The 27,961-nt window shown below is 33.1% G+C and overlaps 6 protein-coding genes across 7 annotated transcripts; 1 reads left to right on the forward strand and 5 right to left on the reverse strand.

Annotated features, from left to right (window-relative positions):
• On the reverse strand, positions 700–3,284 carry LOC18604632 (NEP1-interacting protein 1). Of its 2 annotated transcripts, none has more exons than XM_018117363.1 (2): positions 3,186–3,284; positions 700–1,471 (listed from the first exon to the last, which is right to left on the reverse strand). In XM_018117363.1, exons 1-2 carry the CDS (start codon positions 3,261–3,263, stop codon positions 854–856), a joined length of 696 nt encoding a protein of 231 aa, XP_017972852.1. In that variant the 5' UTR covers positions 3,264–3,284; the 3' UTR covers positions 700–853. The 2 variants fall into 2 exon arrangements, with proteins under 2 accessions (XP_017972852.1, XP_017972853.1); XM_018117364.1 differs by lacking the exon at positions 3,186–3,284 and adding an exon at positions 1,616–1,910.
• LOC18604633 (vacuolar protein sorting-associated protein 29) lies at positions 3,360–5,613 on the reverse strand. Its single transcript, XM_018117365.1, has 3 exons — positions 5,219–5,613; positions 4,041–4,178; positions 3,360–3,811 (listed from the first exon to the last, which is right to left on the reverse strand). The coding sequence occupies exons 1-3, from the start codon at positions 5,348–5,350 to the stop codon at positions 3,506–3,508; spliced, it is 576 nt and encodes a 191-aa protein (XP_017972854.1). The 5' UTR covers positions 5,351–5,613; the 3' UTR covers positions 3,360–3,505.
• On the forward strand, positions 9,668–11,362 carry LOC18604634 (aldose 1-epimerase). The gene is made up of 5 exons (XM_018117362.1): positions 9,668–9,905; positions 10,019–10,068; positions 10,193–10,316; positions 10,402–10,500; positions 10,607–11,362. The coding sequence occupies exons 1-5, from the start codon at positions 9,737–9,739 to the stop codon at positions 11,224–11,226; spliced, it is 1,062 nt and encodes a 353-aa protein (XP_017972851.1). The 5' UTR covers positions 9,668–9,736; the 3' UTR covers positions 11,227–11,362.
• Positions 11,580–14,021, reverse strand: LOC108661155. Its single transcript, XM_018117050.1, has 2 exons — positions 13,924–14,021; positions 11,580–12,029 (listed from the first exon to the last, which is right to left on the reverse strand). The coding sequence occupies exons 1-2, from the start codon at positions 13,999–14,001 to the stop codon at positions 11,580–11,582; spliced, it is 528 nt and encodes a 175-aa protein (XP_017972539.1). The 5' UTR covers positions 14,002–14,021.
• Positions 13,982–16,340, reverse strand: LOC18604635 (vacuolar protein sorting-associated protein 29). Its single transcript, XM_007037217.2, has 3 exons — positions 15,959–16,340; positions 14,779–14,916; positions 13,982–14,549 (listed from the first exon to the last, which is right to left on the reverse strand). The coding sequence occupies exons 1-3, from the start codon at positions 16,088–16,090 to the stop codon at positions 14,244–14,246; spliced, it is 576 nt and encodes a 191-aa protein (XP_007037279.1). The 5' UTR covers positions 16,091–16,340; the 3' UTR covers positions 13,982–14,243.
• Positions 16,903–23,278, reverse strand: LOC18604636 (protein kinase 2B, chloroplastic). The gene is made up of 6 exons (XM_018117361.1): positions 22,959–23,278; positions 19,969–20,303; positions 19,750–19,885; positions 19,342–19,478; positions 18,866–18,989; positions 16,903–17,815 (listed from the first exon to the last, which is right to left on the reverse strand). The coding sequence occupies exons 1-6, from the start codon at positions 23,020–23,022 to the stop codon at positions 17,157–17,159; spliced, it is 1,455 nt and encodes a 484-aa protein (XP_017972850.1). The 5' UTR covers positions 23,023–23,278; the 3' UTR covers positions 16,903–17,156.

Raw genomic sequence — 27,961 nt, forward strand, 5'->3', positions numbered from 1 at the left:
TATGTGTGTGTTGTTGAAACCTAATCAATCTGTGTCAGTCCAGCTTCTCTAGCTCGTGTCTTATGGCTACCAAGTGCTTGTTGTGCACTATCTAGTAGCAGAATTCAACCACATGATTCTCTGTTCTGCTCCTTAACAAAGGAAGGGCAAGCCAGCTACTGCTATTATAAGGAGAAACTTGCCATAAGCTTTTTCCTTTCAACTCCAATTACTGGTAAAGAGATTCTTAAAAATGACTTCACAAAGGATTCCAATTGGTGGACAATACAAGAGAATTGCAAGGATTAGTAAGAAAAAGACATCTAATGATACGAATTTGGTAAGTACTAGATTTTGGGTTTGAGTTTGGTGTTTGTATATGTGGTGTAATTTTTTTTTTAATTTTTTACAATCATAAATAATTTTTTTTCCATCATCCCAACGAATATAAGCAAATTAAAGAGCATTGAACAACTTTAAATAGTTATCTCTTATGAATATATGTTTGATTTATTTTTCTCTACTAATTTCACTATGTATCTAAATGTGCTTTTACTTGACGAGTGTGATTTATGATTACTTTCCTAACTCCATAACGTAAGAATGCTCAAGTTGGCAAGTCGAATTAATTAGAATCTAATTTAATCTTTATCCAATTATCTGAGAAATTAAATATGATTCATATATATCCTTTCAAATCTCTATAAAAGAAAAGAGATATAAGAGAAGCAAACCAAATTAGTTAAACATAAGTAAGCTGAAATCCTGTTAACATTGCCAAGTTACACATCCTACATCACTTTGTTAAAGACAAAATTAAAATTGTATGAATGGAACCATCTCCAATTAATACCAAAGATCCAACTTGAGTACATCACAGATCAAGTAGGCATCTGAAACGACAAAGTGGACAAACGTTGCTCTTCTCCAACCAGCTGACGATGCAATCGTGATGATACACATGGGAGCAAGGCATTCCACAAGCTTTCATCCCATCCAAAATCTCTTCCAAACAAATAACACACTGTCCTGTAAATCCTTCAACTTTAACCTTCTCCAATGCCTCAATAGCTCCCTTGCTTGCACCCCTCAGCCTGAAAACTTGCACATCGAAGGATTCTGCAGAAGCCTCGTGCTCAGAAAGTAGTGCTTCCTCTTCCATTAGTCTTACAGGACAAAGAGTCACAACAATAGGTATGTTCTTGCGGTTCTTGTTATGTACCTCGTTCGCTGCCGACCGTGCACATTCTATGATCTTTTGCGTCACCGTTGCATGAAGGCTAAAGGGTACATGCATCTGCGAAAGCTTGCTAGATATAGCTGACCAGGAAGTTCTGGACTGCATCAACTGGCCCTGTGGCACCAAAAGCTGTTGCATAATGGTTGGTTCATGAGAAACAATGTTAGCAAAGATTTCAATAGAAAACACAGGGAAGGGTGAGGAATCTTCCAGTTGCATCAGATGATCATGTTCACCATCTTCGGCCTCAATCTGCCATGCCACACATTGATAGTAAGACATTGTCTTTTGTAGAAAAATAAAAAAGCTTATGAAATAGAGGAGACTTGACCAAAGAAAGCCCAGATAAATATATATATATATATATGTTGGGTGGGTGACTTGATGCTTACTTACCTAAAGCTATGAAGAGTCGGTGTATGTTTCCTTAATGGAACTTAATGCGTAAGATTTGCAATTCAACCAACATCGTAGGGAAAGAGCGAGGCTTTAATGATTTTGGTCTTGATTGAATGCTGGGTGGGTGCTGATTATTTATGTGTGTTCAGCAAAGTAGATATTCCACAACAAACATTAGGAAAGAAGTGACTTGGAAGCTAAAAAATACTTCGTTAGGACAGTTGAGCTTTCTAATTGTAACTTATTTTCTTGCGTTAAGGATTGAAGAAGAGGACAACATTCCTAATATTATTAGTTGGAATACAAACAAATTGTTTTAAACACGCCTTGACCCAACACCAACATTTTCTATTTTCTTTAACATTATATTATTGTCACCTCATTATCCTTATTATTAATTTTTTTCATTTGATTTGCCATTTTTCTATGTTTTTGAACAAGTTAGAATTTTCTTAACGGCCAAATTAAACTAAACTAAACTAAACCAAATTACCTTGACCCAATTTTAACTATATACATATATTTCTTTATTTGAGTTAAATTTGAATTTTCTTTTCTAATAAAAACAAAAAAAAAGCAAAATTTATCCAAGAGCCAAATACAATAAAAATAATAAAAAAGAGCATTATTATTTCAATTTGATCATATTATTTTCAAAAATAAAATACTACACATACTAACGTACACATAAAACAATTTTTCTTCTAACCACCAATAAATGCAAAGCTAAAATTCATATATATTAATTTCTTTCATTTGTCAAATGAGTTTAAATATTAAGAAAAACGTAATATTTGATGCATTGACAATATATAGTTCTTATACACTATCAACTCATCAACTGCTGTCATCTAATTAATGAGGTAAAACTAAAAATTTTAAGAACTTAAACTTAAATACTAAAAATTTTTTAATAATTAGTTAAGTAAAAAAAATTATTTTTTTCTCTCTAAAAGTCTATTCTTTTTTATCCTACTCTAACTCCATTATCTTCTTTTTCGCTTCTTCTTCTTCTTCTTCTTCCATTAAAGTTAAGTTTGACAAAATTATCCAACTTCAAGAGATTTCAAGATAATTTTTACTTGTACTCACAAATTATTTCTTTTTATATGAAAATATTTCTATTTTTTTATTGTATTAAATACTCTTTTATCTTTTGACTTGTATCCATACAAATCTTTAATTATAATAGAAAATTTAAAACTTTTGATTTGATTTATTACAAGATCATGTTATCAAGTCATAACTTTTGATTTAATTTGATTTATCACATAATCATGTTATCACATCATGTCATATAACATATAGATAAAAAAATACTAATTAACGTTAAAACTGACCGTTATTAATTTTTCTCTAAAGTTAAGAACTTATGTGTGGATATAAATACAAAAATAAGGTCTTTTTAAATAAAATAAAAACATAAAAAAATTTACATAAATAAAATAATATAAGGTTTTTTTTAATATTTAAGTCTTTGTAAAGTAGATTGTGATAGGCACACATCATTTCAGAAAAAGAATCCATCCAGATTTCAGGGTCGACTACTTTGCTGCCCGAAGCTTACCTCACTTTTGGCTTTAGGCATCGGTTTATCGTGATTTTTGTTTGCACTGATTCCCATATATAATGTTGCAGTTCGCATGCAGTACTGTCATTTTGAAAATGTAATCAGGAGAAGAAGATACAGAGATTGCCTGTCCAAAACAATGGTTCTCAAAACAGGACATAACTCACCGTAGACAGCAAGACAAGAAACCATCCCTCATGCCAAAATTTCTATCATTAACACGTACACAAATGATTGGATCACGTGTACTACAAACCGGTTGCATTTTGATGAATCCATGGAAAATGTTAACAATAGCACATTGTAAACCCATAAGTTCAATGAGCAGAGTGAGTTGTGGCAGTTGTCTTCTTGAAATCAATTTTGTCAACTTTAACCTCTCCGTCTATGAGTTCATAGACATAGACCACGACACGTAGCCCATCAATATCCATGAGGACAAAGCTAGGGTTCACATCATAAGTGATGCTGCTGTATGCACCTGTAGCAGACCCTGGGTTTATAACAACTCCTCCTTCATGTTTGTAAGCAGTGAACTGGTGGGTGTGCCCTGTCACAAGTATGTCGACATCCAGCTGCCTCTGTAGCATGGCTAGTGAGTCTAGGTCACCCCATGGAATAACCTTAAAGCATCAAGTCACAATAAGACTGATTAGTGTTGGCTGAAACACACAGATGAAGTAATAAATTCAGATATATTTCACAGCAGCTGGAGATGCATGGTTCATTATAATCCACATCTCTAGCAAACTAATTACTGATTTAAAATGCATAAAAACATTTAAAAGCCCTTCGAGATATTGTCTGATACCAAGAGATTCTTTTCTGTTCAAAGTGACAGAAGTATCATACCTGATGACCATGGCATAATCCCAACTTGAATTGCCCAATAGTTAGTGTTTTGGTCTCGGGACATCTTGTTTCTTCATCATATTCACCTCTTGTAATATGCAAGTCAGGACAAAGAGACTTCAGGTAATCTTGAACTTCCTGAAATAATAGTCCGAATTTGCTGAGCCAGTGGAAATTTAACAAGAAAAATGGAAAAGATACAAAAGTGAAATGTTAGAAATTTACAATTTCTATGGGGTGGTTCCCAAAGCAAGAAAAATGACAAACAGAAGTCACATTACATCCTTCTTTTTCTTTCTCTATAATTTCCAATTTGGCTTATAAAGCTAAGAATTCAACTGATTCAAATTCTTCACAGACTATTCAAATAAGTTATTAACTTTTTATTAATTTCTAAGTTTAAACCGTATATCAAATTCAATCCTACTTTAACCTTTAAATAGTTGAGAAAAGGCCACAGGAAAGTTAATGACTACTTATATGCATTTGACACCAAAGATGAAAGGAGAAGAGAGTATTATTGTTAGCAGTGAAAAAAGAGGTAGGTAAGAAATGCTAAAAACTACATATGGCAGGCAAGGCAGTACAGGATATTCGGCTAGAAGGGAGTAAAAATTACAACTGATCAAGGAAACAGATGTGACAAGAATTTAGAATAGTAACTCTGTGATTATGGTATGGTACCTTCTGTTGCTTCTTTGAAATTCAATTTAGAAACATGAAAAAACAAGGAGAATCTTATGTATACTTGGATACTCAGTTGCAATGCATAAGGTAACAAATAATGAACCCTCCTATATTTGCAGCTTATGGAAAAAAGAATAAATTCAACATCAACAAATGTATGGCAAACACATTGGAATCCAGATCAAGTTAGACTTACATTTAGCATTGGTACACAAGGAGTGAAAAAAATCCACAACTATCACAAAGAAGAGGATCCCTCTATTGGGTTTATGAGAATAAAACTATAACGCCCTAAATTTGATCATTGGTAATGATTCAATTTGCAACAAAAATTGAGAAATTTAACATTGGTCAATCTCTTCAATTAAGACTCAGCAGAGAAGCATAAAACAAATATGCCAAACAAGTAGACCCAAATTTTACTAGATTTCAGTAACAAAATAACCCACAAAGAAAATAAAAAAGTAAATCAGATAGAGTAAGAGGGATACTTTTATGCAAAGATTGCCGGTGCAAATGATGTGTTGGATCTTGCCAGGAACCAGCATGGACTTGAACTTTGGAAGGAGATCAGCTGCCCGATGGGGTATATGCAAATCCCCCAGAGCCAAGACCAGCACCATCTTCTTCAACAAATACTGCTATCTACCAAACACAATTAATAAGGAAAGAAGTTATTTTAAACAGTAACCCAACAAGAAAACATGAACACGAAAAAGGGAAATGGTGTGAATTTTTTTATCGCCAGGGAGAGATTTCGATTGAATCCTTGGGAGGAGGCCCAGAAGTGCACATCAAGATAGACAAGGCTCCTCACAACCCTTTCGTCTTTCCCTCGTTGACGATTGATTTCTCAGACTGTTCGGTGGCGTGTTGCCACTCCAGGTTTGTTTATTGATGGGAAGTACAGATCTAAACGACCTCGTTTAAATTTGAGGGGTAACAAAAAAATACGTTAACTCCTGCTTTGTTTTCTTTTTCTTTCCTTTTTTTTTTGTAAAAAATTTTTTGAAGAGATGATACGTTAACAAAAAATTTTTTTGTTTATAATTTATGTGATCAGCATCTCGACATTAAAAAAGCAATCCAAAATGCATACTCAAAAACGCATTATGATTTATGTGATTAATACTTAAAGAAAAACTTTAAAAATAAGTTCAAGTGCGACCACGTTTCTATGATTTTCACCCTTACTTAATATTGTTATAAGATTTTCGATTTCAACAAGCATATGAATCAGCTCAAGTAGATTCACGTGGGAGACCATTCTAACATTATGAGAATAGGCTCTGAGAGATGGGCACTTGCACGTTCACTAACAAGGTAATACTAACTCATGACATCCAATATTGCGGAATGCGTTAACTCATCTTTGAAGCATGCAAGACAAAGGCCAATCACTATTTTGATCGAGTTCATCAAAAGATGTTCCAGCGTTGGTTCTATGACCGATACAAGGAGGCCGTCAAGGTGACCATGCCTCTCAGCCCTTGGGTTGCTAGGCAATTGAGCAAATGGTTCAATGATGCACTTTACTTTGTAGTTAAACCTATAAATCGAATGGAGTTTGAAATTAAAAACGGGAAGATGGATGGACTCGTAAACCTGCTCAGGAAAACGTATTCATGTTGTGATTTGTAGACAAATCTAACTTTCTCACAATTTCTTCTTGCAGTTTCTTACATTCATTCATATTTTGTATTTGTTAGTTAATAATGGACTGAAAAAATATGTCATCATTGTATCCATGGGCAGACCACGTCGGAAGGAGTGGTGTAAATATATTATGAGTCTTTATTTTTTATTTATTTTGTAGATATATTATTTGATTATTTAAATTTTGTTTTTAGTTTTGATTAGTGAATAGAAAAATGACATATTGTTTGTTACTGAACCTAATAACTTGTTATGAAATATTATATATTATTTAATTTATGTCGATGAGTATAATTTTTAACAAGGTTTATAATTAATTTTAGATAAATACATTATGGAAAGATATAGTACGAAAAAATGATCTTACCAGACTCAGATTTAAGACAACAATAACAAATAACATTCTTTCTATAAATTTACGTCATTTTGGACTTTTTTTCTTTCTTAATTTTTTTCATTCTCTCCATAAAATTACGTCGTTTTGAGAAGAAGATTTTAAAGGGTTTTTATGGTTATGATTTTTGAGAGTATAAGAAAGTTTCAAAACGATGTAGTTTTATGAAAAGAAAGACAAAAATAAGAAAGAAAGAGAAAGAAGGAAAGAAGAAAAGAAATTAAATTATAAAAAGGAAGTATCTTAGAAAGCTCAATTTTATGAAAGCTGTTGCCAAGTCTTCAGATTCGCATATTTGGAGAGGGATATTGAAAGCCGGAGCTGTATTAGTGAAGGGGATAGGAAAAAACATTATGAATGGAAAGTCCACTTATTTTTGGACAGATTTGTGGCTACCGTGTGGTCTTTTGATAAACTTTGCAAGCTCAGAAATTTTAGAAATAGAAGCAGCGTTGCCAGTAGCTAGCTTTTGTTATGAGGTTGGAGAATGGGATTTAGAACTACTTATGCATGTTTTGCCTCAAAACATAGCTCTTATGGTAGCTGCGGTTTAGGTTGATTGCTCCAGTTTAGAGCAAGATTCAGTTTACTGGACCCTTACAAGCAATGGTGATTTTTCTATCAAGTCTACTTATGAGATACAATTTGATGCTGCTGCGCCCGATGCTCGTTATTGGAAAAAGATATAGCGACTTAAATCGTCTAGCAGGGTGAGACTTTTTATTTAGAGAATTCATCATAACTCATTACCGACTTTGACTTGGTTGGTAGAAAGAAAGCTGCATTCATCAGCAGTTTGCTTATGTTGTGGTTTGGCTAGTGAAACTCTGATTCATGCTTTGCGAGAGTGTAAAACATTCAAAGAATTGTGGCTTCAGTTCAATCCAGATCTGTCCAATGATTTTTTTTATGGAACTAAATATTCAGCAATGGGTATTAAAAAATATGTCAAGTTCTTTGAGGACTGATTTTTTACCATAGAGCTCAATTTTCATTCACTCTGTGTGGTATATTTGGCATTGGCGAAATTCTCTTCTGTTCGACAATTCTTTTATTTGGCCTTCCAAAGCCTTTATTTGGTCAAGGGCTAAGGAGGCTTGGGATGTTCTATCTTATGATACTTTTAGTCTGAAGCATGAGAAGTTGATTAGCTGGGACAAGCCAAAGAGCTCTTTTGTCAAACTTAATGTAGATGGTAGTGCTAAAGGCCAACCAGGAGTTACAGCCCCTGGAAAAGTTATTAGAGATGAAGATGGGAGTAAGGCTAGCTGGTTTTGCGCATAATATTGGTATTTCTTTTTCACTTACAGCAAAAAATATGGGCTTTGTTTCAGGGGTTGAAGTTATGTTGGAGTATGGGTTTTAGAAGAATACAAGTTGAGTCAGACTCTCTGCTTGTGTTACAAAATTTGCAAGGCTGTATTTCTTCAATTGATCTAAATTTTCATCTGCTTAAAGGTATTAAGGAGATGTCGCACACGCGTTGGGATTGTTCCTTATCTCATTTTTATCATGAAGTCAATCAATGTACCAATTAGATGATTACAAATTATGAGCACTTGCTTTTAAGATTACATTTGTTTGAGTTACCTTGTAGTGAGATTTTACTTTGTTTATTTGCTGATGTATTAGGTATTGCATAGCCTAAAATGATGTGATAAGTTGTTTCTTTATTTGTAATATAAAAAAAATATACGTAACTTTTTTAACATCAACATTTTTAATTTTTTATGTCAAAATTCTTCATAGCTAGTTTGAGAGGATACAAATTATTTAAATTTTTTTTTATAAAATATAAAATATTATTTTTTAATATGAGTTTATTTGGTATGACTTTTTACATTTATTCTTATATATTTACATCAAGATTTTGAACATGTTAATTTTAATTACAGGAATTTTTATCCTTATTCTTATACATTAACCTTAAAATTTAAAAATATTAATTATGTAATTATTATGTACATGGCAAAGGCTACAGTAAAGTCGATCTTAGGTAAGGTTAAGTCAAGTTTAAATTTAAATCAATGGTTAAAATTAATTATTAAATATTTGATGGTCTTAATTTACTGACTTTACAGTAATGTAGACATAGAAGTATTGTATAGAGGTTTGTGAGGAAGAGATTTTAGAGGCCAAAAACCAATAAATATGAGGCATTGATATGTAAAACTTGTTATTCAATTAAACATTTAAAAAGTAAATAAAAACAATGAAATGATCTCCCAACAGAAAACTCCCTCTTGTTGTGATTCCGTATCTCTTTTCAATGATACCGCGATATTTTATCACAGGCTTCAGTTGGAGTGGTTCCCTGTGTAATGGTTTCTCTCCAATATAAACCATTCCCTGCATACAGGTATGCTTTCATTGCATTGAATATTTTATCCTTTCTAAAGCAATATAGCGTAGGAAAATTGTTAGGCAACATAAATCTGAGCTTGTGAACCTCCTTTTACCATATTTCTTTGACGTTGAAAATATATTTTACTTGCATTTAGAAAAAAAAAACAGAATAGAAAAAGAGAATCCCAACACGAGTAAGAGAAGAGAGGCAGATGACTAGGCATCGGGTATATTTGTTTTACTATATAATTATATATATATATATATGTTAAAGAAACCTTGTTCAAGAAAGTTGGATATCCGCTGTAACCAAATATCTATTTTTTTCTTCAAATAAAGACTGAATTCAATGCAAGGAGTCCGTCAAAAGATTGAGTTAAAACAGAATAATGATTCTTCACAATCTACAGATTCCACTGAATGTTTACTTTTTCATAAACAAATATAGAGAGTATCTTCCTTTTAAACTCTACTCCTCCTTATCTTATCTGCACTATTTTATCCTTATCTACTGTTTATCCACTTTAAATATTTAAACCAACCCCTATCTTGCTTATTTCTGTACTCTGTTACATGTTACTTTGATGATTAATTTGAGTTGATTGATCAAACCATGGCCAAGATATATGTCCTCCCTGCTTTTCTTGTGCTTGCTTTGTTGTGTGTGTGTGAAGCACAATATGAAGAAATTGGTGTGTATGAACTGAAGAAGGGAGATTTCTTTGCTAACTTCACCAACTATGGTGCTGTTATGCTTTCTCTTGTTCTCCCGGATAAAACAGGTATGTTGCCACCCGAGTGCCTTTACTGACATTATTCTGTCCTTTTAAAAGATTTCAGAAAGAGGTACATACATATGTACGTATAACCATTAATTCTTTTTTTCTTTTATCAGGGAAATTGGATGATATCGTTCTTGGATATGACTCAGTAGAGGATTACAAGGTAGTATTCATTCTTCTTCCTGTTTTGTATTTGCCTTTATTTTCATTCGTTGGACTTGTCAATATCAACAATACTTGAATCCCTTTTGGTCATCATATATGATGAGATTTTGAGTTTATTGCAGAATGATACAACTTACTTTGGAGCCATTGTCGGGCGTGTAGCTAACAGAATTAAAGGGGCTGAATTTACCATAAATGGTGTATCTTATAAACTAGTAGCTAATGAAGGCAAAAATACACTTCATGGTAGGGCTTATGATATCTGGCTAATCAAGTTGCAATTCTCGCAATCCTTCAATAAATTTGTTAAGCTTTCCATTTTTAATCTCAGGTGGCAGCAAAGGATTTGCAGACGTTATCTGGCATGTAAGAAATTACAAACAAGATAGCCATGTAACATTTACTTACTATAGTTTTGATGGCGAACAAGGTATGCATACATACACCATTTTTAATTAAATTAAATTAATCTTATAGTAACTTGAAAATTTAAGTTATTCTTGCTAACACTAGGAATATTTCTCTTAATTTTGCAGGCTTTCCCGGCAATCTTCAAGTGTCAGTGACATATATGATCATAGGTACGAACAAGCTAGGCGTGAAAATGGAGGCCAAGCCTTTGAACAAGGCCACCCCAGTGAATTTAGCCCTACACACCTATTGGAACCTTGGTGGCCACAGCAGTGGGGACATCCTGTCACACACTCTCCAGCTCTTTGGCTCTAGTATCACCCCAGTTGATGATGAGCTGATTCCAACAGGCAAAATCGATCCTGTTCAAGGAACCCCCTATGATTTTCTCCAACCCCACGAGATTGGCAGCATGTTGGACCAGTTGCCTCATGGATACGATGTAAACTATGTGCTAGACAAATCCAGTCCTCAACACCTGAGGAAGGTGGCAGTGGTGCATGAAAGCAAGTCCGGTAGAAAAATGGAGCTCTGGACTAACAAGCCTGGGGTGCAGGTTTATACAAGTAACATGTTGAAGAGTGAGAAGGGCAAAGATGGATTTGTTTATTCAACTTATGCAGGACTTTGCTTGGAGACTCAAGGCTTCCCTGATTCAGTGAATCACCCTAATTTTCCTTCTCAGATTGTAAATCCTGGAGAAACTTACAAGCACTTTATGGTTTTCAGGTTCACTGCAAATTAGGCCGTTATAGTATGTCCGTCAAAGTAGAAGTTGGAGCAAGCTTTCTTTTCTTTTCTTTTTGGAATTTTCTTTTTGCAACTTCACTTGATTCATAATATGCCCAATTTTATCAATGAAGATTCAGATTATTCTTTTACTTTGCTTTGGTTTGTAAGGATATGAATTAAGGCTTTAATTGTGCATGTTGACTTATTGAGTCCAAGTCAAAAATTTTTAAACTGTATTAATTAATGGTTTATCACAACTAAATGCAGTTAAGAAGTGGATTGGTATCTGGAATTTCAATTCAAATCCCAATTAGGGTCATATTAGAATTCTATTGTTTAAAGAATTAGTTTGTGTGTAAGCTATTTTTATGGATAACAGTTCTTTGTAAAAAGGAATTCTATATCAATAATTCTTGGTAAAAATGAATGCACATCGAAGGATTCTGCAGAAGCCTCGTGCTCAGAAAGTAGTGCTTCCTCTTCCATTAGTTTTACAGGACAAAGAGTCACAACAAAAGGTATGTTCTTGCGGTTCTTGTTATGTACCTCGTTCGCTGCCGACCGTGCACATTCTATGATCTTTTGCGTTACCGTTGCAAGAAGGCTAAAGGGTACATGCATCTGCGAAAGCTTGCTAGATATAGCTGACCAGGAAGTTCTGGACTGCATCAACTGGCCCTGTGGCACCAAAAGCTGTTGCATAATGGTTGGTTCATGAGAAACAATGTTAGCAAAGATTTCAATAGAAAACACAGGGAAGGGTGAGGAATCTTCCAGTTGCATCAGATGATCATGTTCACCATCTTCGGCCTCAATCTGCCATGCCACACATTGATAGTAAGACATTGTCTTTTGTAGAAAAATAAAAAAGCTTATGAAATAGAGGAGACTTGACCAAAGAAAACCCAGATAAATAAATATATATATGTTGGGTGGGTGACTTGACGCTTACTTACCTAAAGCTATGAAGAGTCGGTGTATGTTTCCTTAATGGAACTTAATGTGTAAGATTTGCAATTCAACCAACATCGTAGGGAAAGAGCGAGGCTTTAATGATTTTGGTCTTGATTGAATGCTGGGTGGGTGCTGATTATTTATGTGTGTTCAGCAAAGTAGATATTCCACAACAAACATTAGGAAAGAAGTGACTTGGAAGCTAAAAAATACTTCGTTAGGACAGTTGAGCTTTCTAATTGTAACTTATTTTCTTGCGTTAAGGATTGAAGAAGAGGACAACATTCCTAATATTATTAGTTGGAATACAAACAAATTGTTTTAAACACGCCTTGATCCAACACCAAGATTTTCTATTTTCTTTAACATTATATTATTGTCACCTCATTATCCTTATTATTAAATTTTTTCATTTGATTTGCCATTATTCTATGTTTTTGAACAAGTTAGAATTTTCTTAACGATCAAATTAAACTAAACTAAACTAAACCAAATTACCTTGACCCAATTTTAACTATATACATATATTTCTTTATTTGAGTTAAATTTGAATTTTCTTTTCTAATAAAAACAAAAAAAAAGCAAAATTTATCCAAGAGCCAAATACAATAAAAATAATAAAAAAGAGCATTATTATTTCAATTTGATCATATTATTTTCAAAAATAAAATACTACACATACTAACGTACACATAAAACAATTTTTCTTCTAACCACCAATAAATGCAAAGCTAAAATTCATATATATTAATTTCTTTCATTTGTCAAATGAGTTTAAATATTAAGAAAAACGTAATATTTGATGCATTGACAATATATAGTTCTTATACACTATCAACTCATCAACTGCTGTCATCTAATTAATGAGGTAAAACTAAAAATTTTTAAGAACTTAAACTTAAATACTAAAAATTTTTTAATATGTTAAGTAAAAAAAAATTTAATTTTTTTACCTCATTAAAAGTCTATTCTTTTTTATCCTACTCTAACTCCATTATCTTCTTTTTCGCTTCTTCTTCTTCTTCTTCTTCCATTAAAGTTAAGTTTGACAAAATTATCCAACTTCAAGAGATTTCAAGATAATTTTTACTTGTACTCACAAATTATTTCTTTTTATATGAAAATATTTCTATTTTTTTATTGTATTAAATACTCTTTTATCTTTTGACTTGTATCCATACNTCTCTCTTTTTTTTTCTTCTTCTTCTTCTTCCATTAAAGTTAAGTTTGACAAAATTATCCAATTCAAGATATTTCAAGATAATTTTTACTTGTACTCACAAATTATTTCTTTTTATATGAAAATATTTCTATTTTTTTATTGTATTAAATACTCTTTTATCTTTTGACTTGTATCCATACAAATCTTTAATTATAATAGAAAATTTAAAACTTTTGATTTGATTTATTACAAGATCATGTTATCAAGTCATAACTTTTGATTTAATTTGATTTATCACATAATCATGTTATCACATCATGTCATATAACATATAGATAAAAAAATACTAATTAACGTTAAAACTGACCGTTATTAATTTTTCTCTAAAGTTAAGAACTTATGTGTGGATATAAATACAAAAATAAGGTCTTTTTAAATAAAATAAAAACATAAAAAAATTTACATAAATAAAATAATATAAGGTTTTTTTTAATATTTAAGTCTTTGTAAAGTAGATTGTGATAGGCACACATCATTTCAGAAAAAGAATCCATCCAGATTTCAGGGTCGACTACTTTGCTGCCCGAAGCTTACCTCACTTTTGGCTTTAGGCATCGGTTTATCGTTATTTTTGTTTGCACTGATTCCCATATATAATGTTGCAGTTCGCATGCAGTACTGTCATTTTGAAAATGTAATCAGGAGAAGAAGATACAGAGATTGCCTGTCCAAAACAATGGTTCTCAAAACAGGACATAACTCACCGTAGACAGCAAGACAAGAAACCATCCCTCATGCCAAAATTTCTATCATTAACACGTACACAAATGATTGGATCACGTGTACTACAAACCGGTTGCATTTTGATGAATCCATGGAAAATGTTAACAATAGCACATTGTAAACCCATAAGTTCAATGAGCAGAGTGAGTTGTGGCAGTTGTCTTCTTGAAATCAATTTTGTCAACTTTAACCTCTCCGTCTATGAGTTCATAGACATAGACCACGACACGTAGCCCATCAATATCCATGAGGACAAAGCTAGGGTTCACATCATAAGTGATGCTGCTGTATGCACCTGTAGCAGACCCTGGGTTTATAACAACTCCTCCTTCATGTTTGTAAGCAGTGAACTGGTGGGTGTGCCCTGTCACAAGTATGTCGACATCCAGCTGCCTCTGTAGCATGGCTAGTGAGTCTAGGTCACCCCATGGAATAACCTTAAAGCATCAAGTCACAATAAGACTGATTAGTGTTGGCTGAAACACACAGATGAAGTAATAAATTCAGATATATTTCACAGCAGCTGGAGATGCATGGTTCATTATAATCCACATCTCTAGCAAACTAATTACTGATTTAAAATGCATAAAAACATTTAAAAGCCCTTCGAGATATTGTCTGATACCAAGAGATTCTTTTCTGTTCAAAGTGACAGAAGTATCATACCTGATGACCATGGCATAATCCCAACTTGAATTGCCCAATAGTTAGTGTTTTGGTCTCGGGACATCTTGTTTCTTCATCATATTCACCTCTTGTAATATGCAAGTCAGGACAAAGAGACTTCAGGTAATCTTGAACTTCCTGAAATAATAGTCCGAATTTGCTGAGCCAGTGGAAATTTAACAAGAAAAATGAAAAAGATACAAAAGTGAAATGTTAGAAATTTACAATTTCTATGGGGTGGTTCCCAAAGCAAGAAAAAATGACAAACAGAAGTCACATTACATCCTTCTTTTTCTTTCCCTCTAATTTCCAATTTGGCTTATAAAGCTAAAAAATCAACTTATTCAAATTCTTCACAGACTATTCAAATAAGTTATTAACTTTTTATTAATTTCTAAGTTTAAACCGTATATCAACTTCAGTCCTACTTTAACCTTTAAATAGTAGAGAAAAGGCCACAGGAAAGTCAATGACTACTCATATGCATTTGACACCAAAGATGAAAGGAGAAGAGAGTATTATTGTTAGCAGTGAAAAAAGAGGTAGGTAAGAAATGCTAAAAACTACATATGGCAGGCAAGGCAGTACAGGACATTTGGCTAGAAGGGAGTAAAAATTACAAATGATCAAGGAAACAGATGTGACAGGAATTTAGAACAGTAACTCTGTGATTATGGTATGGTACCTTCTGTTGGTTCTTCGAAATTCAATTTAGAAACATGAAAAAACAAGGAGAATCTTATGTATACTTGGATACTCAGTTGCAACGCATAAGGTAACAAATAATGAACCCTCCTATATTTGCAGCTTATGGAAAAAAGAATAAATTCAACATCAACAAATGTATGGCAAACACATTGGAATCCAGATCAAGTTAGACTTACATTTAGCATTGGCACACAAGGAGTGAAAAAAATCCACAACTATCACAAAGAAGAGGATCCCTCTATTGGGTTTATGAGAATAAAACTATAACGCCCTAAAATTTGATCATTGGTAATGATTCAATTTGCAACAAAAATTGAGAAATTTAACATTGGTCAATCTCTTCAATTAAGACTCAGCAAAGAAGCATAAAACAAATATGCCAAACAAGTAGACCCAAATTTTACTAGATTTCAGTAACAAAATAACCCACAAAGAAAATAAAAAAGTAAATCAGATAGAGAAAGAGGGATACTTTTATGCAAAGATTGCCGGTGCAAATGATGTGTTGGATCTTGCCAGGAACCAGCATGGACTTGAACTTTGGAGGGAGATCAGCTGCCCGATGGGGTATATGCAAATCCCCCAGAGCCAAGACCAGCACCATCTTCTTCAACAAATACTGCTATCTACCAAACACAGTTAATAAGGAAAGAAGTTATTTTAAACACTAACCCAACAAGGAAACATGAACACGAAAAAGGGGAATGGTGTGAATTTTTTTATCGCCAGGGAGAGATTTCGATTGGATCCTTGGGAGGAGGCCCAGAAGTGCACATCAAGATAGACAAGGCTCCTCACAACCCTTTCGTCTTTCCCTCGTTGACGATTGATTTCTCACACTGTTAGGTGGCGTGTTGCCACTCCAGTTTTGTTTGTTGATGGGAAGTGCAGTTCTAAACGACCTCGTTTAAATTTGAGGGGTAACAAAAAATACGTTAACTCCTGTTTTGTTTTCTTTTTCTCTCTTTTTTTTTTTTGTAAAAAAATATTTTGAAGAGATGATATGTAAAGCACAATAACACAACACAAAAATGAAACTCTAATATCCATTGAAAAAATTAAATACCATAAAAATTGAAAAGACAAAAGGCATTGGGATATTTGGAAACTCCTTTTGCTTTGTTGGAATGAAAAGCTCTTTCAAGGCAGCCTCCAATGTGGAGTCTGGAAGGCTGCTCAACACACACACTTCATCAAAGCATGGTCAGGTTCTGGAAATTCACCCTCCCAGCCAGTCCCGGGCCAAACAATCAGTTTCTCTTACCAAAAAAATTATATATTTTCACATGCTAGAGGCCAGAAATTACTTTCTTTCAATTATTCTGGGATATGCAGACCAGACGAACTGAAATCAATTCCAAAACATGTCCTTTAAAGGCATCTTTTGGCGGGTATCAGACAGTTGTAACATGTTGGTGAGCAGTGAATGAAAACTTGCACTTATGGTGATGACAAAATTTGATGGCATATTTTCTGTACAATCCAAAGATCTCTGTCTCTATAGGATTTGCTTAAAACCACAAAATTTGCCGCGAGATACTACTACCTCTTGTTTCTTTTTTTTTTACATTGAACAAAATACCATCTAAAGGGTGACAACAAGGGAGAAAGGGGATATACGGTGAGACGCTGGAGGGAAAACTGTACCAGGCTCATTATCTCTGTGGAGATTACAAATGGTGAGGGGATTTCTTTCCAGATGGCAGTGATTTCACATGGCGAGGGGATCTCATTTCAGATGACAATTCTTCCTGAGGGGATTTCACAAGGCTGGGAGATTTCATTTCGAATTGCTGTAGTTCCTGAGAGGATTTAACATTGTGAGCAGATTTCGTTTCAAATGACTGCCGTTCCTGTGGGGATTTCACATGGCTAGAAGATTTCGTTTCAACTGGCAGTGAAGAGCCTCTGTAGGGCATATTGGCAGGTGAGGTAGGATAACTTTTTCTCAATGGGGACTTTGGTATAGGACTAGCTACTGCTTGTGCCTCTGACTGTGGGGCGGCGTGAACAACTCTTGGGGAAGAAAGGGTAGGAAGCTGTTCTAGGGCAGACAAAACATCAGCCATTCGTGGTCGGACCTTGGCTTCACTTATACACTGTAATGCAAGGAGGGCAACAGTATAAGCTGCTCTCTGAGGGTACTGACCCTGTAACTTGATATCCATAATTCGGAATAACTTGCGCCTATCACTCAAATAGGGTTTTGCCCAATCCACTAGATTCTCCTCCACTCCAATTTTTGTTGTATCAACAGCACGGCGCCCTGAAAGCAGTTCCAGTAACACAACTCCAAAGCTGTAGACATCACACCTTGCAGTTAGCCGACCTGCACAACATTAGAAGAGCTAATTAATTCACATAGTGCTGCAAATACTAAAATTCAGGGGTTTTCTTATAGGTTCAACATCCCAAATTGAGTTATGTGGTTATAAACCCAAACAATAAGAAATTTTTTTTTTCTAAAAAAAAGGCAGTAAAAAATTCACTTGGCAAGTAACTAAAGTAATCGGTTAAAGTCACAACCTCATAGAAAGGAGTCCAAGCTATATTACTAAATAACACTATGTCAATCCAAGTTCTGTTTAGAAGAAACATAAAAAGAATTAGAAAACAAGTGCCCAAGGCCAGTATAAGGTACTTTCTTAGGATATATTTAATGCACTCACATTATTGAAGGAAAAAATGAGTGCATTAAAAACAAAAGGTAAAGGATCATACCTTGGCCAATTCTCCTGAGGCACTTAGCATTTGCCAAACAGAAATTCCTTATGAAGGTTATTTAGGCAAATGAAAAATGGAGAGCAGCACAACTGACTCAGAAATCATTACGCTTATACCTCATCTAGAATTTGTTATTATAGGCTTTTCAAAAAAAAAAAATTGTTAATACAGGATTGAAAAGTAGGAATGCCATGGGCTGTCATTCCATGGTTTTCATACGAAGGAAGGTGCTAATATTAGTCCCATAGGAACTAGGAAGGGATTCCGTGTTTTGGTAGAACACCATCCAGACTCAGTGATGCCTTTTTCAAGTGTTATATGTTATGTATGAAACATGAAGTTCAAAGAAAACTTTTTCTCAGTAGAATGGCTTTCTAGAAGGCAAAGTGCCATTATCAGTTCTGTAGGGATTAGGAAAAGATTAATTGCATGTTTGGTTCGCAGAATAGATAGGAATGGACCTTTTCCCATTGTCTCATGCTACATATAAATCTGAAGTTAAAGAATACGTCTAGTAACTCCGATGGTGACGACAGTAAAAACAATCTCTGAAGACATTTAAACCAAAGAAGTTTATACGAAATCATGAATTGAATAGTACATGCTTAAATGCTATGGTAAACAAAAATTTCATAAGTTGGGCAAACAATGTAACCTGTAGCAATATATTCCGGGGCAGCATATCCTTGAGTACCCAGGACTTGAGTAGAAACATGAGAATTCTCACCAACAGGGCCTGCTTTTGCCAAGCCAAAGTCTGAAAGTTTGGCATTGAACTCCTGCCAAAATGATGCACAGGCTGTTAACCGTTGGAAAACTTGGCATAGTAAAACTGAATAAATTTCCAATGCCATGATCCAAAGATTGACTACAATATTAAGCAAATTAATCATGAATGTTACTATGAACATACATAAAGATAGGCTGATTTAAAACAGGAAAAACACTGAGGATAAAACGTTAAACCTTTTTCTATGTTTTTTTAAAAATTTTTCAGAAAGATTTTTGACCGGTTCCATTTCAGAAAAAATTTTAACTGGTTCCATTTACAGACCTCTAGAACCTTTCCTGAATTGACTAATCCAGTCCAGCACAATCAACATACTGGTATTCATTTTTTAGCCAACATACCGAATCTAGTAGGATATTTGATGCCTTAAAGTCTCGGTATATAACTGGTTGTTCAGAATCATGTAAGAAGGAAAGGCCTCTAGCAGTATCTATGGCAACCCTGATCCTTATAGCCCATGAAAGTGGTCGAGCACCCCCTGAAATTACGACAGCCTCAAATTTAATGGACAAACAGACATCTTTTGGCATAATAGGAAAAGCAACCACAATATCCAAACAAGCACGGATTAAAAATAGAAGAAAATTCACTTGGTAACATTTTTATTTTGCAGGAGACTTGATGATTTTTCATAAAGTGTTGGTAAAGGTATGCAATAAGCATACCTCAGAAAAAGAAGAAAGAAATTAAGTAGGCAGCTAGCTAGGATATTAAGTTTACAAGTTCTATTGAGAAAGGCATTGACTTACTTCTGAAAAGATGATTCTCCAAGCTGCCTTTGGATAGATACTCATAGACCAAAAGCCTATTTTCCTCTTCCAAGCAATATCCAATAAGTTTGACCAGATTTGGATGATGAAGCTGACCAAGGTAATTAACTTCACTCTAGAATCAAAACAACCTATACATGAGCCAAGAAAATTTTCCAACAAAAGGAGAAAGTTAACATGATGAAGGAAGAAACCTACCAGCCACTCCTTATGACCCTGAAACCCTTCAGGTTTAAGCTTCTTCACAGCAACAACCATTCCATATCCAGGCCTTGCAGCTACAAGGGTTTGCTCAACCATCCACCCTTTGTAAACATAACCAAACCCACCTTCCCCAATGAGATTGTCTAAACGAAAGTTTCTAGTAGCATTTTTGAGCTCAGTAAATGTGAATGCTTTCAGATGGGGGGATGACAATATATCACTTTCAGTTTTTGCAGCAGAGAGACTTCCAGGTACACTTTTTCCACTATCAGCTTTAATCACACTTGAAGAAGCAGAAAAATTTTCTCTATTTGGAAGTTTTGAAGCTCCTGAAAGAGAAAAGTAGTTCCCTGCTATGAGACTTCTAAGATTTAAGAGGAATTTACATGGAGCAAAACGTGTAGCCAGAGAATTCATCATAAGAAAACAAATGCAGATATGTCAAAACCAAAGCTGATTACATGCAGGAGCATTAGAGGTGTAACAAATGGCACATTGTATGGCATGGCCAAAAATAAAATACAATTCTAAGTACAAGGTGTATGAAATTGCATCAACTTCAAATTATCTAGCACTTAATTGAAATCTTGTAGAGGTGTGAATTATTAACAAATAGTTTCTTCTCTATAGGGTCAAATAACATAAATTTTACCAGAGTAAATAGTACCAAACATCTAGGCATATAGTAGAATAAAATATCAAAAATAGCATGAGAGCTGGCCAAAGAAAATTTCCAAGCACACATGTTTTGGGTGTAATAATATTTTTAAATACTAGTTATGAAGTTAAATTTAGCCACAAGTTGTGTATATTATTAATTGGAACGGGGAAACTTGAGCAAACAGCATATATTACAAATTTTAATAATCTCATCAATCAGAATGCATCTACATCTCAATTTTATGCTAAGCTATAAATTTAGCTGAGCTGAAATATCAGTACTTAGCTTTGAGGTCAGCTGTACAGAATGATGCATTAAGGAACTAACTATTAAGAAACAGCCCAGTGATGTCTATGACTATACAATTCTAACCATAAACAAAACCTTGATTTTGGCCTTGTATAACAAGGATAATCTTAAATGTTAGTTATAGCAGTTAAACTTAGCCACAAGATTTGTATAGTGTTACACATAAGAGAGCAACTTGAGCAAACGAATTAAATTAAATTATAATCATTTATCACATGTCTACATCTCAATTTTGAGTAAATCTCTACAAACTAGCCAATATAAAAATAATAGCACTTAGGTGTGAAGCCAACTGTACAGCAAATTTCATTGATGAACTAGATATCAAGAAACAGCTCAGTCATGGCTTCAAACACACATTCTTTCCATACACAGGACCTTCATTTGGGCTTTGAACCAAATGGAGCACCCAAGTGGACCACGAAACAGAATAATCTACATCTTTGAAGATGATACGATTTTAATTTAGGTCATTAGACAAATTCTTAAGAGACAAGCTCCGATTCCATGTTTGTGAACCAGACTGCCATGGGAGCTTGTTGGCTACTTAAAACAGAACCACAAACACAAATTAAAGTAATAGCTAATTATCTTAGTAATCATGTAGTAGCTATCATGTGACTGAGTTCTGTTAAGTGACATTTGTCCAAGTAGACAAATTAGCTTATCCTTGGCTGATTGTAATTAAGAACGATACACTGACAAGAAACATTGTCGTTATCTGACTGAGATACAAGCACATCTATCAGAATATATATTGCTAATTATCATAATTGAAGTCACTTATAGCATTAACAAAAAAACGGTTCAAGAAATTTCCAGCACAGAAGTTTTTTTTTTATATAAAAAAAAAAGAAAAGATAAATTTCTAGATTACTATAGCATGCCACCCCAATTATGACCTTCCAATTGGCAATTTACCAATGCAAGCATTACTATGCTCACATGTCTAAAAGAGAACTTCATGTGATTAATGACGCCTAACATTTAACAATGCAAGCACTAGTATATGTTTCCACATGTTTAAAAGACAAATTCATGTGATTTTTTTTTTTTTGAAAAGTAAGACAACTTCATGTGATTAACAATAGAGACCCAAGCAACCAAGCCTTCTTTTTCAAGGAACACCAAAGGGTGGATACTTAGGTGAAAGACTTAACATGTCTACCTGGAATAAAGAAATCAGTAAAAATGAAAAATGTTATGGGATAACAATCGTACAGCTTTTGAACCCAAATATTCTCAGAGCCCTCTTATCCTCCCAAATGAGGCAGATATATACAAATTCTATAACAACAAAAACAGCAGAGGGGGCACGATGCCCAAAAAATACCAAAAATGAATTGGATGCAAATGTGTAATAATACTAGATAAAGCATTAACATACACAAGTAACCTGAAAGATATAAAGGCCAAAGAAAGCCATCCATGAAAACCGTTTATTTCTAAGAGCAATGTACATAAATTTCAAAGTAAAGAAACCTGTTCCAAACTAGAGAACCTATGATCTTATAAACTTCATGAAACAGAGCATTAACAACCCAATAACATGCCAAAAACAGAAGCTCTGACTCTTCCTTCGAACCCAAAAAAACACGCCTGCTTTTAAATGTTTAAAAAACAAAAAGAAAGAAAACATATAAATCCCACAAGAATTATTATATACAGACCAATTATTTCGACTTCTAAGTTGAAGCATTAGATGAAATAATCACTACTACTATGTAAAAAAACAAAAAAACACTAAAAAAAGAAAAACAAAAGAAAACAAATTGCAAAACGAAGGAACATCAATCTCGATCACATATCGAAGCTGAAACAAAGTTAATTCTAACAAATCCCACATGGAATCCTCACTTGTAAACCCAATCAAACCCTTTCCAAGGAGCCCCATTTCCCTGAAAACCACCAAAGCCAAAGACCAAGTCCTCGTTGCAAACCAAAGATGAATGAAACCTTTCAAGGAAAAAAAAAAACGATTGCATGAAATGAAAAGACCCCATAAAAACATTACCCGAAGTTGCCTGAGAGCTCAGAGAGTTGTCCACTTTCGAACGAGTTCGAAAGCAATTGCCCATGTCACTATCTCCCTTTCCTTAAATTCAAATGCTAAACAAGAGAAGAAACAATGGAAGCCAAAAAAGAAAAAGAATGCTAATATTCTGTGTGTCTGTTTGTCTAAAAGCCTTAAAAAGATGGTGCCTGGACCATGCTAACGTGATCTGGTGGAGAGGGCTCTGCTTCTTCTCGTTCTCTTCAAGGAAAATGAACATTAAGGCAGAGAAAAACGAGGTTTCTTTTTTTAATACAATTGCTTTTTAGTGTTTTTGATACAAACGTGGAAGAGGAAATACATTGGAAACAGAAATTAATTACTGTAATATTTCATATGCTACATGTTGTTGGAGTTTTATAACCCTGATGTGCCGCGTTGTATTGGATACATAAGGGCTACGGAGAGGGTAAAATTGGCAATCAGTCTACTTCAGTGACTCCTCAAGATTAACGTCACATACTCCGTCATCTCATTTCGTCACTGCCCAATCAATACAGCATTTATTAACTTCTCCATAGCTATGGGCCCACAAAATTTGGCCTTTTTCTTAACGAAGCCCAAAAATGGCCCACATGAGTTCGATTCGGACACAGATGTCAATTCCATTGTGAGGTCCATTCCATGATAGGCTCTGTTTCGATTTGTGGGAATTAAATAATTTCTCCATTCTGCGAAGACTTTCATGAGCAAGAGCCAATAAATAGCAGACATTTATCTATCTTAAAATAGACTCGAGAACACTTGAACATTTCTGATTTGGAAGCACAAAAGTACTGTTATTACCTTGAGCAATGAACGTTTGAAAAAGGAGGCATGTAATCTAACACACGTTCCCCCTTATATTGTCCTTGTTCCTTTCTTGATCTAACATTTCTTTCAGAAGCCGAAAGACTCAATGGTTCTTAAAGTTTCCTAAATTAGATCTATGTTGAAACTAAAATTTTTGGTTTAATCACTTAGCATTTTACTTGATAAATGCACGTACTTAGACTATGATTAGTAACTCTAAAATAATTTATTTATAAAATATATTTTTATTTAATATATTTTTTAAAAAATTTTAATGTTTTTTATTATTTGGATACACTGTCGAAAATATTTTGTTATGAAATATAGAAAACAATAAGAAAAAGTATTTAGAGGGAGAGAAAGTATTTAAAAAGAGTAAAAAAATCTTATTTAAGTATGTATTTACAAATGAAGTGAGATAGCCCATTTATAGACTAATAACCTCTTATCTAAATAGAATTTATAAGATGAAAATTAGATGGATGGATTAAATTTTAATTTTAATCCAATATAATTTACATCTAAATCTAAATATAAATAATATAAATGGATATTCATAAAAATATTCATAACAGCTTTTATTATTTGGATACGCTGTCAAAAATATTTTTAGTTGTTTAGAATATTTTATAAAATATTTTCCATCATGACCTATCTTTAATAATTTTTTACCATAACACCATAAAAATGTTAAAAGTCATCAAATGCAATACATCTAAAACATTTTTTTCAATATTAAAATATTATATATAAATAATATTTAATTCTTTCTATTATTTATTTCTCATCATATTGTTTTAGTGGTTAGTTTGTTAAGTTAATAATCATAAATTAGAAATTCAAAGAAAGGAAAGATTTTCATATGTGAAAAACTTATTTCCTATTTTATATAATTTTTTCTTTAATTGATCTTATTATTTTGTATTTTATTAAAGATTGTAGTGTTTTAGTAAAAATAATTATAGTGATAAGATCCTTATGAAATACGTGAATAAAAATAATTAATAGTACTTTGTTAGGAAAAGAATAATAAATAAAGTGAAGAAAAAGGAAAATAATTGTACTCTCTATTTTATTGTTTTGTGGGATGTATCCCACAAGAAGGGAGAGACAATATTTTCCAAGTAGGATAAATCCCACAGAGAGAAGGTAAATGAAAAATATTTTACGTTTTTTTAAGAGTAAGACATTTTACTTTAGTTAATACAATTTTTTCGTTGTTCTGTAAAATATTTTATATTCGTCAAAGTTTTCATCCTTTCAAACAATGAAAAAGACTAAAATCTTTTTCAAAAAAACTTAATAATTGGTCTAGTTTGTTGTATATTTTTGATTCATTTTTCTTGATCTTGTTTTTAGATTGTTATGTTTTTCAATTGCAATTAATGTATTTCTTGTTGAGTTTCAAGTAAAACTTTTTTGCATAAAAAAAAAATTAAAGTTCACACTAATTCATTTCCATGGGTTCATGGTTGAATGGTAAATTAAGTAATATATTGAATGCAATATTGGAAACATAATTTAATATGTAGCTATTAGTGTGTGGTCCTAATTTTAGTTGTAACAAACTCAATTCTTAATCATAAGTTGTCCTTGCAAATCTCTAGAAAAAAAATATGAAAAGTTTAACCACAAAAAATGTCATATTATTGAGATACTAAAGCTATCATTATTGAGCCATTTGACATTTTTCAGAAGTCTAAACATACATCAATTCACCAAAAAGAAAAAGCTTCTACTTAAAAAGGTAGTCATAGTTGCACTTGCATATCCTTGTTACGCTTTTTTTTTTTGATGTTTCACACATGTTACATCGGCAACATGATTAAGTGGTTTAGGTTCAATTGCTTTCCAATAAGGAATTTAGGGGCACATTTTTGGACTTTCTTTTCAGGGCTCAGAATATTTTTAGATAATCTGTTACTTGATAAAAGTTTGTTTTGGGCAACTCATTTTCAACCTGTTTCAACTAATGAGAGAAAAGGAACACCTCATCTCTCTCTCTCTTTCTCTTTATATATATATATAGTCAAACAAGCTTCTATATTTTTATATTGCATTTAATTTAGCTCTTGAACTTTAAGTCAAATAAGTCTCTCTTATTAAGTGTTAATTAACTTTCATTAGTTAATGGTACAATTAGTACTACATCATGTTGTAGGTTGACGTGTTATTTTGATGACTTCAATATTATGTAGCAAAGAACATGATATTAAGACCCCGTTTGGTAATACAAGTGTTTACTGTATTTTTATTTTTGTTTGCAAAATTATGGAAATACTAACAAAATACGTGTTTGATAACCTTGTTTTTGTTTTTCCTTTTTTGAAAATGTTTTTGAAATTGGTAGAAAAAACACAAACACAAAAAAAGTGTTTTACATTTTTTATTTTTGTTTTCATAACAAAAAAAAAAACCATTAAACCACCTCATACTCATTTAAATCAACACCAAACCAGCTCTCTCTCTTTTTTTTTTCTTTGTTTCCCCCTCTCTCTCTTTTTTCCAATGACCACACCCTAAAAATTTTTTTTTTCTACTTCGTTTGCTTTTTCACCTCAAGCAAGTTTCTTCAGATTTGATCTACCTCAGGCGAGTTTCTTTTTTCTTTTCTTTTCCTCTTNCTAATAATTTATAATTTTATTTATTTTCTTAGTCTTTATAACCACTAATCTTATATAATTACGTGTTATATCAAATTTCTTCTCTCTTTTTTTTCTTTTTGACTTTATTTTATCTTTTGGATTTGATTTATTGTTTCTGGAGACTTTTGGCACCTGGATAGAACAATGCTTCTTATTTTTTCATGTCATTTTCTTTATTAGTTATGATAGCCGTGTTCACGTTTCCTTGTTAGGTCCAAGCATTTAAGATAAAGACGAAACTGGAAATTTTGCATAGTGAAAGTATTAGTTACAGGGGAGTCTTGATAAAAATGTTCTTGAGACTTGAGAGAGATCGAAGTATTGTTAATAGTTTCAATGTTAGTCATATGGTCAAACTTAGTTAGGAAGCAACAATCTATGCCAAATATGAGGATTTATATTGTTTGTTCATTTTTATTCTAAGTTGCATTTTGATAGCTAGCTTTCGACTAGCTTTTACCTCTATTTTTTCTCTTGTCAAAGTTGTGTGTAGCTTTTACATCTAGTAATCTAGATGAAATTGATTAAATTGATTGAATTTGCTTTGCCAATGATAACATGTATTATTATAATGTAGATAGCTACTATAGACCATGGTAGTATTGGAGATGATATTGTTGAGATTGCACCTACTAACAGGAAGGATTGTGCATCTTGGCATGATAAATCGCTTTCAATTTTTATTAATCTAATGCATGATGAAGTGTTAAAAAGAAATAGGCCCACTCCGATATTCTTAAAAGAGAGTTGGAAAATTCTTAAGGATGAAATGGCAAAGCAAACTGGTTATCCCTATATGCATGAGCAACATAGAAATAAGTTCAATGCCTTGAGGAGTGTTTATAAGGATTTCATTCAGTTACTTAAGGAGACAAGAATATCCCAAGATCCAATTATTAGGAATACAATAGCTGAAAAGGAGACTTAGAAAAAGCTTTACTCGGTTAATTGCTTTTACTTTATTATTTCTTTACCTTTGTTCATTTTATTTAAATAAATATTTATTTTTATGGTAGAAAATATCTTAAGTTCATTTTCTACATTTGCAGGTCAACAAACATGTAAGACAATTTAGGAAAAAGGGGTGTTATCACTATAAGAAGTTATGTACTATATATAAGGATACCACAGCAACTGGAGAACATATCAATCCATCGACAATGCCTCCATTAGATGATAAAAAAGACTCGGAGGACCTAGTGTATAATCTTGTTGAAGAACAACCAGCCCATGATGAAGATGATGATGATGATAAGAATTTTGCTGGACAAGTTAAACATCACTAAACTAAGTCTTCCACTCCAAAGAATGCAAAACCAAGGAGAAAAGGATATGAAGCTTCTCTTATTGGCATTATGAGCTCTTTCATAGAGAGTTCACGAAAGATGACAAAATTACTTACTCAAAGATTATTTTCTGGGCCACCTACATCTACTAGAAGGTCTTAAAGATCTTGGGGTGATAGTGTTTGTGATACAAAAACCAAGTCTAATGAGGGACGACAATTGTTGAATGAGTGCATAATTG

The sequence above is a fragment of the Theobroma cacao genome, chromosome 3 (genome assembly GCF_000208745.1).
Source record: "Theobroma cacao cultivar B97-61/B2 chromosome 3, Criollo_cocoa_genome_V2, whole genome shotgun sequence".
In the NCBI taxonomy this organism is placed as follows: domain Eukaryota; kingdom Viridiplantae; phylum Streptophyta; class Magnoliopsida; order Malvales; family Malvaceae; genus Theobroma; species Theobroma cacao.

Bases quoted from the DNA above. Each gene is read 5' to 3' on its own strand.
- LOC18604632 (XM_018117363.1), bottom strand. From the start codon at position 3,263: ATGCGAACTGCAACATTATATATGGGAATCAGTGCAAACAAAAATCAC. The intron at 1,472-3,185 runs GTAAGCTTCGGG...GTGGCATGGCAG, and splicing joins TGCCTAAAGCCAAAAGTGAG to ATTGAGGCCGAAGATGGTGA.
- LOC18604633 (XM_018117365.1), bottom strand. From the start codon at position 5,350: ATGGTGCTGGTCTTGGCTCTGGGGGATTTGCATATACCCCATCGGGCA. The intron at 4,179-5,218 runs GTATCCCTCTTA...CTATTATTTCAG, and splicing joins CCGGCAATCTTTGCATAAAA to GAAGTTCAAGATTACCTGAA. The intron at 3,812-4,040 runs GTATGATACTTC...TGATGCTTTAAG, and splicing joins GATTATGCCATGGTCATCAG to GTTATTCCATGGGGTGACCT.
- LOC18604634 (XM_018117362.1), top strand. From the start codon at position 9,737: ATGGCCAAGATATATGTCCTCCCTGCTTTTCTTGTGCTTGCTTTGTTG. The intron at 10,069-10,192 runs GTAGTATTCATT...AGTTTATTGCAG, and splicing joins ACTCAGTAGAGGATTACAAG to AATGATACAACTTACTTTGG. The intron at 10,317-10,401 runs GTAGGGCTTATG...TTTTAATCTCAG, and splicing joins AGGCAAAAATACACTTCATG to GTGGCAGCAAAGGATTTGCA.
- LOC108661155 (XM_018117050.1), bottom strand. From the start codon at position 14,001: ATGCGAACTGCAACATTATATATGGGAATCAGTGCAAACAAAAATAAC. The intron at 12,030-13,923 runs GTAAGCTTCGGG...GTGGCATGGCAG, and splicing joins TGCCTAAAGCCAAAAGTGAG to ATTGAGGCCGAAGATGGTGA.
- LOC18604635 (XM_007037217.2), bottom strand. From the start codon at position 16,090: ATGGTGCTGGTCTTGGCTCTGGGGGATTTGCATATACCCCATCGGGCA. The intron at 14,917-15,958 runs GTATCCCTCTTT...CTATTATTTCAG, and splicing joins CCGGCAATCTTTGCATAAAA to GAAGTTCAAGATTACCTGAA. The intron at 14,550-14,778 runs GTATGATACTTC...TGATGCTTTAAG, and splicing joins GATTATGCCATGGTCATCAG to GTTATTCCATGGGGTGACCT.
- LOC18604636 (XM_018117361.1), bottom strand. From the start codon at position 23,022: ATGGGCAATTGCTTTCGAACTCGTTCGAAAGTGGACAACTCTCTGAGC. The intron at 18,990-19,341 runs GTATGTTGGCTA...TCATTTTGGCAG, and splicing joins CAAATATCCTACTAGATTCG to GAGTTCAATGCCAAACTTTC. The intron at 17,816-18,865 runs GTTACATTGTTT...AATGTTGTGCAG, and splicing joins CCCGGAATATATTGCTACAG to GTCGGCTAACTGCAAGGTGT.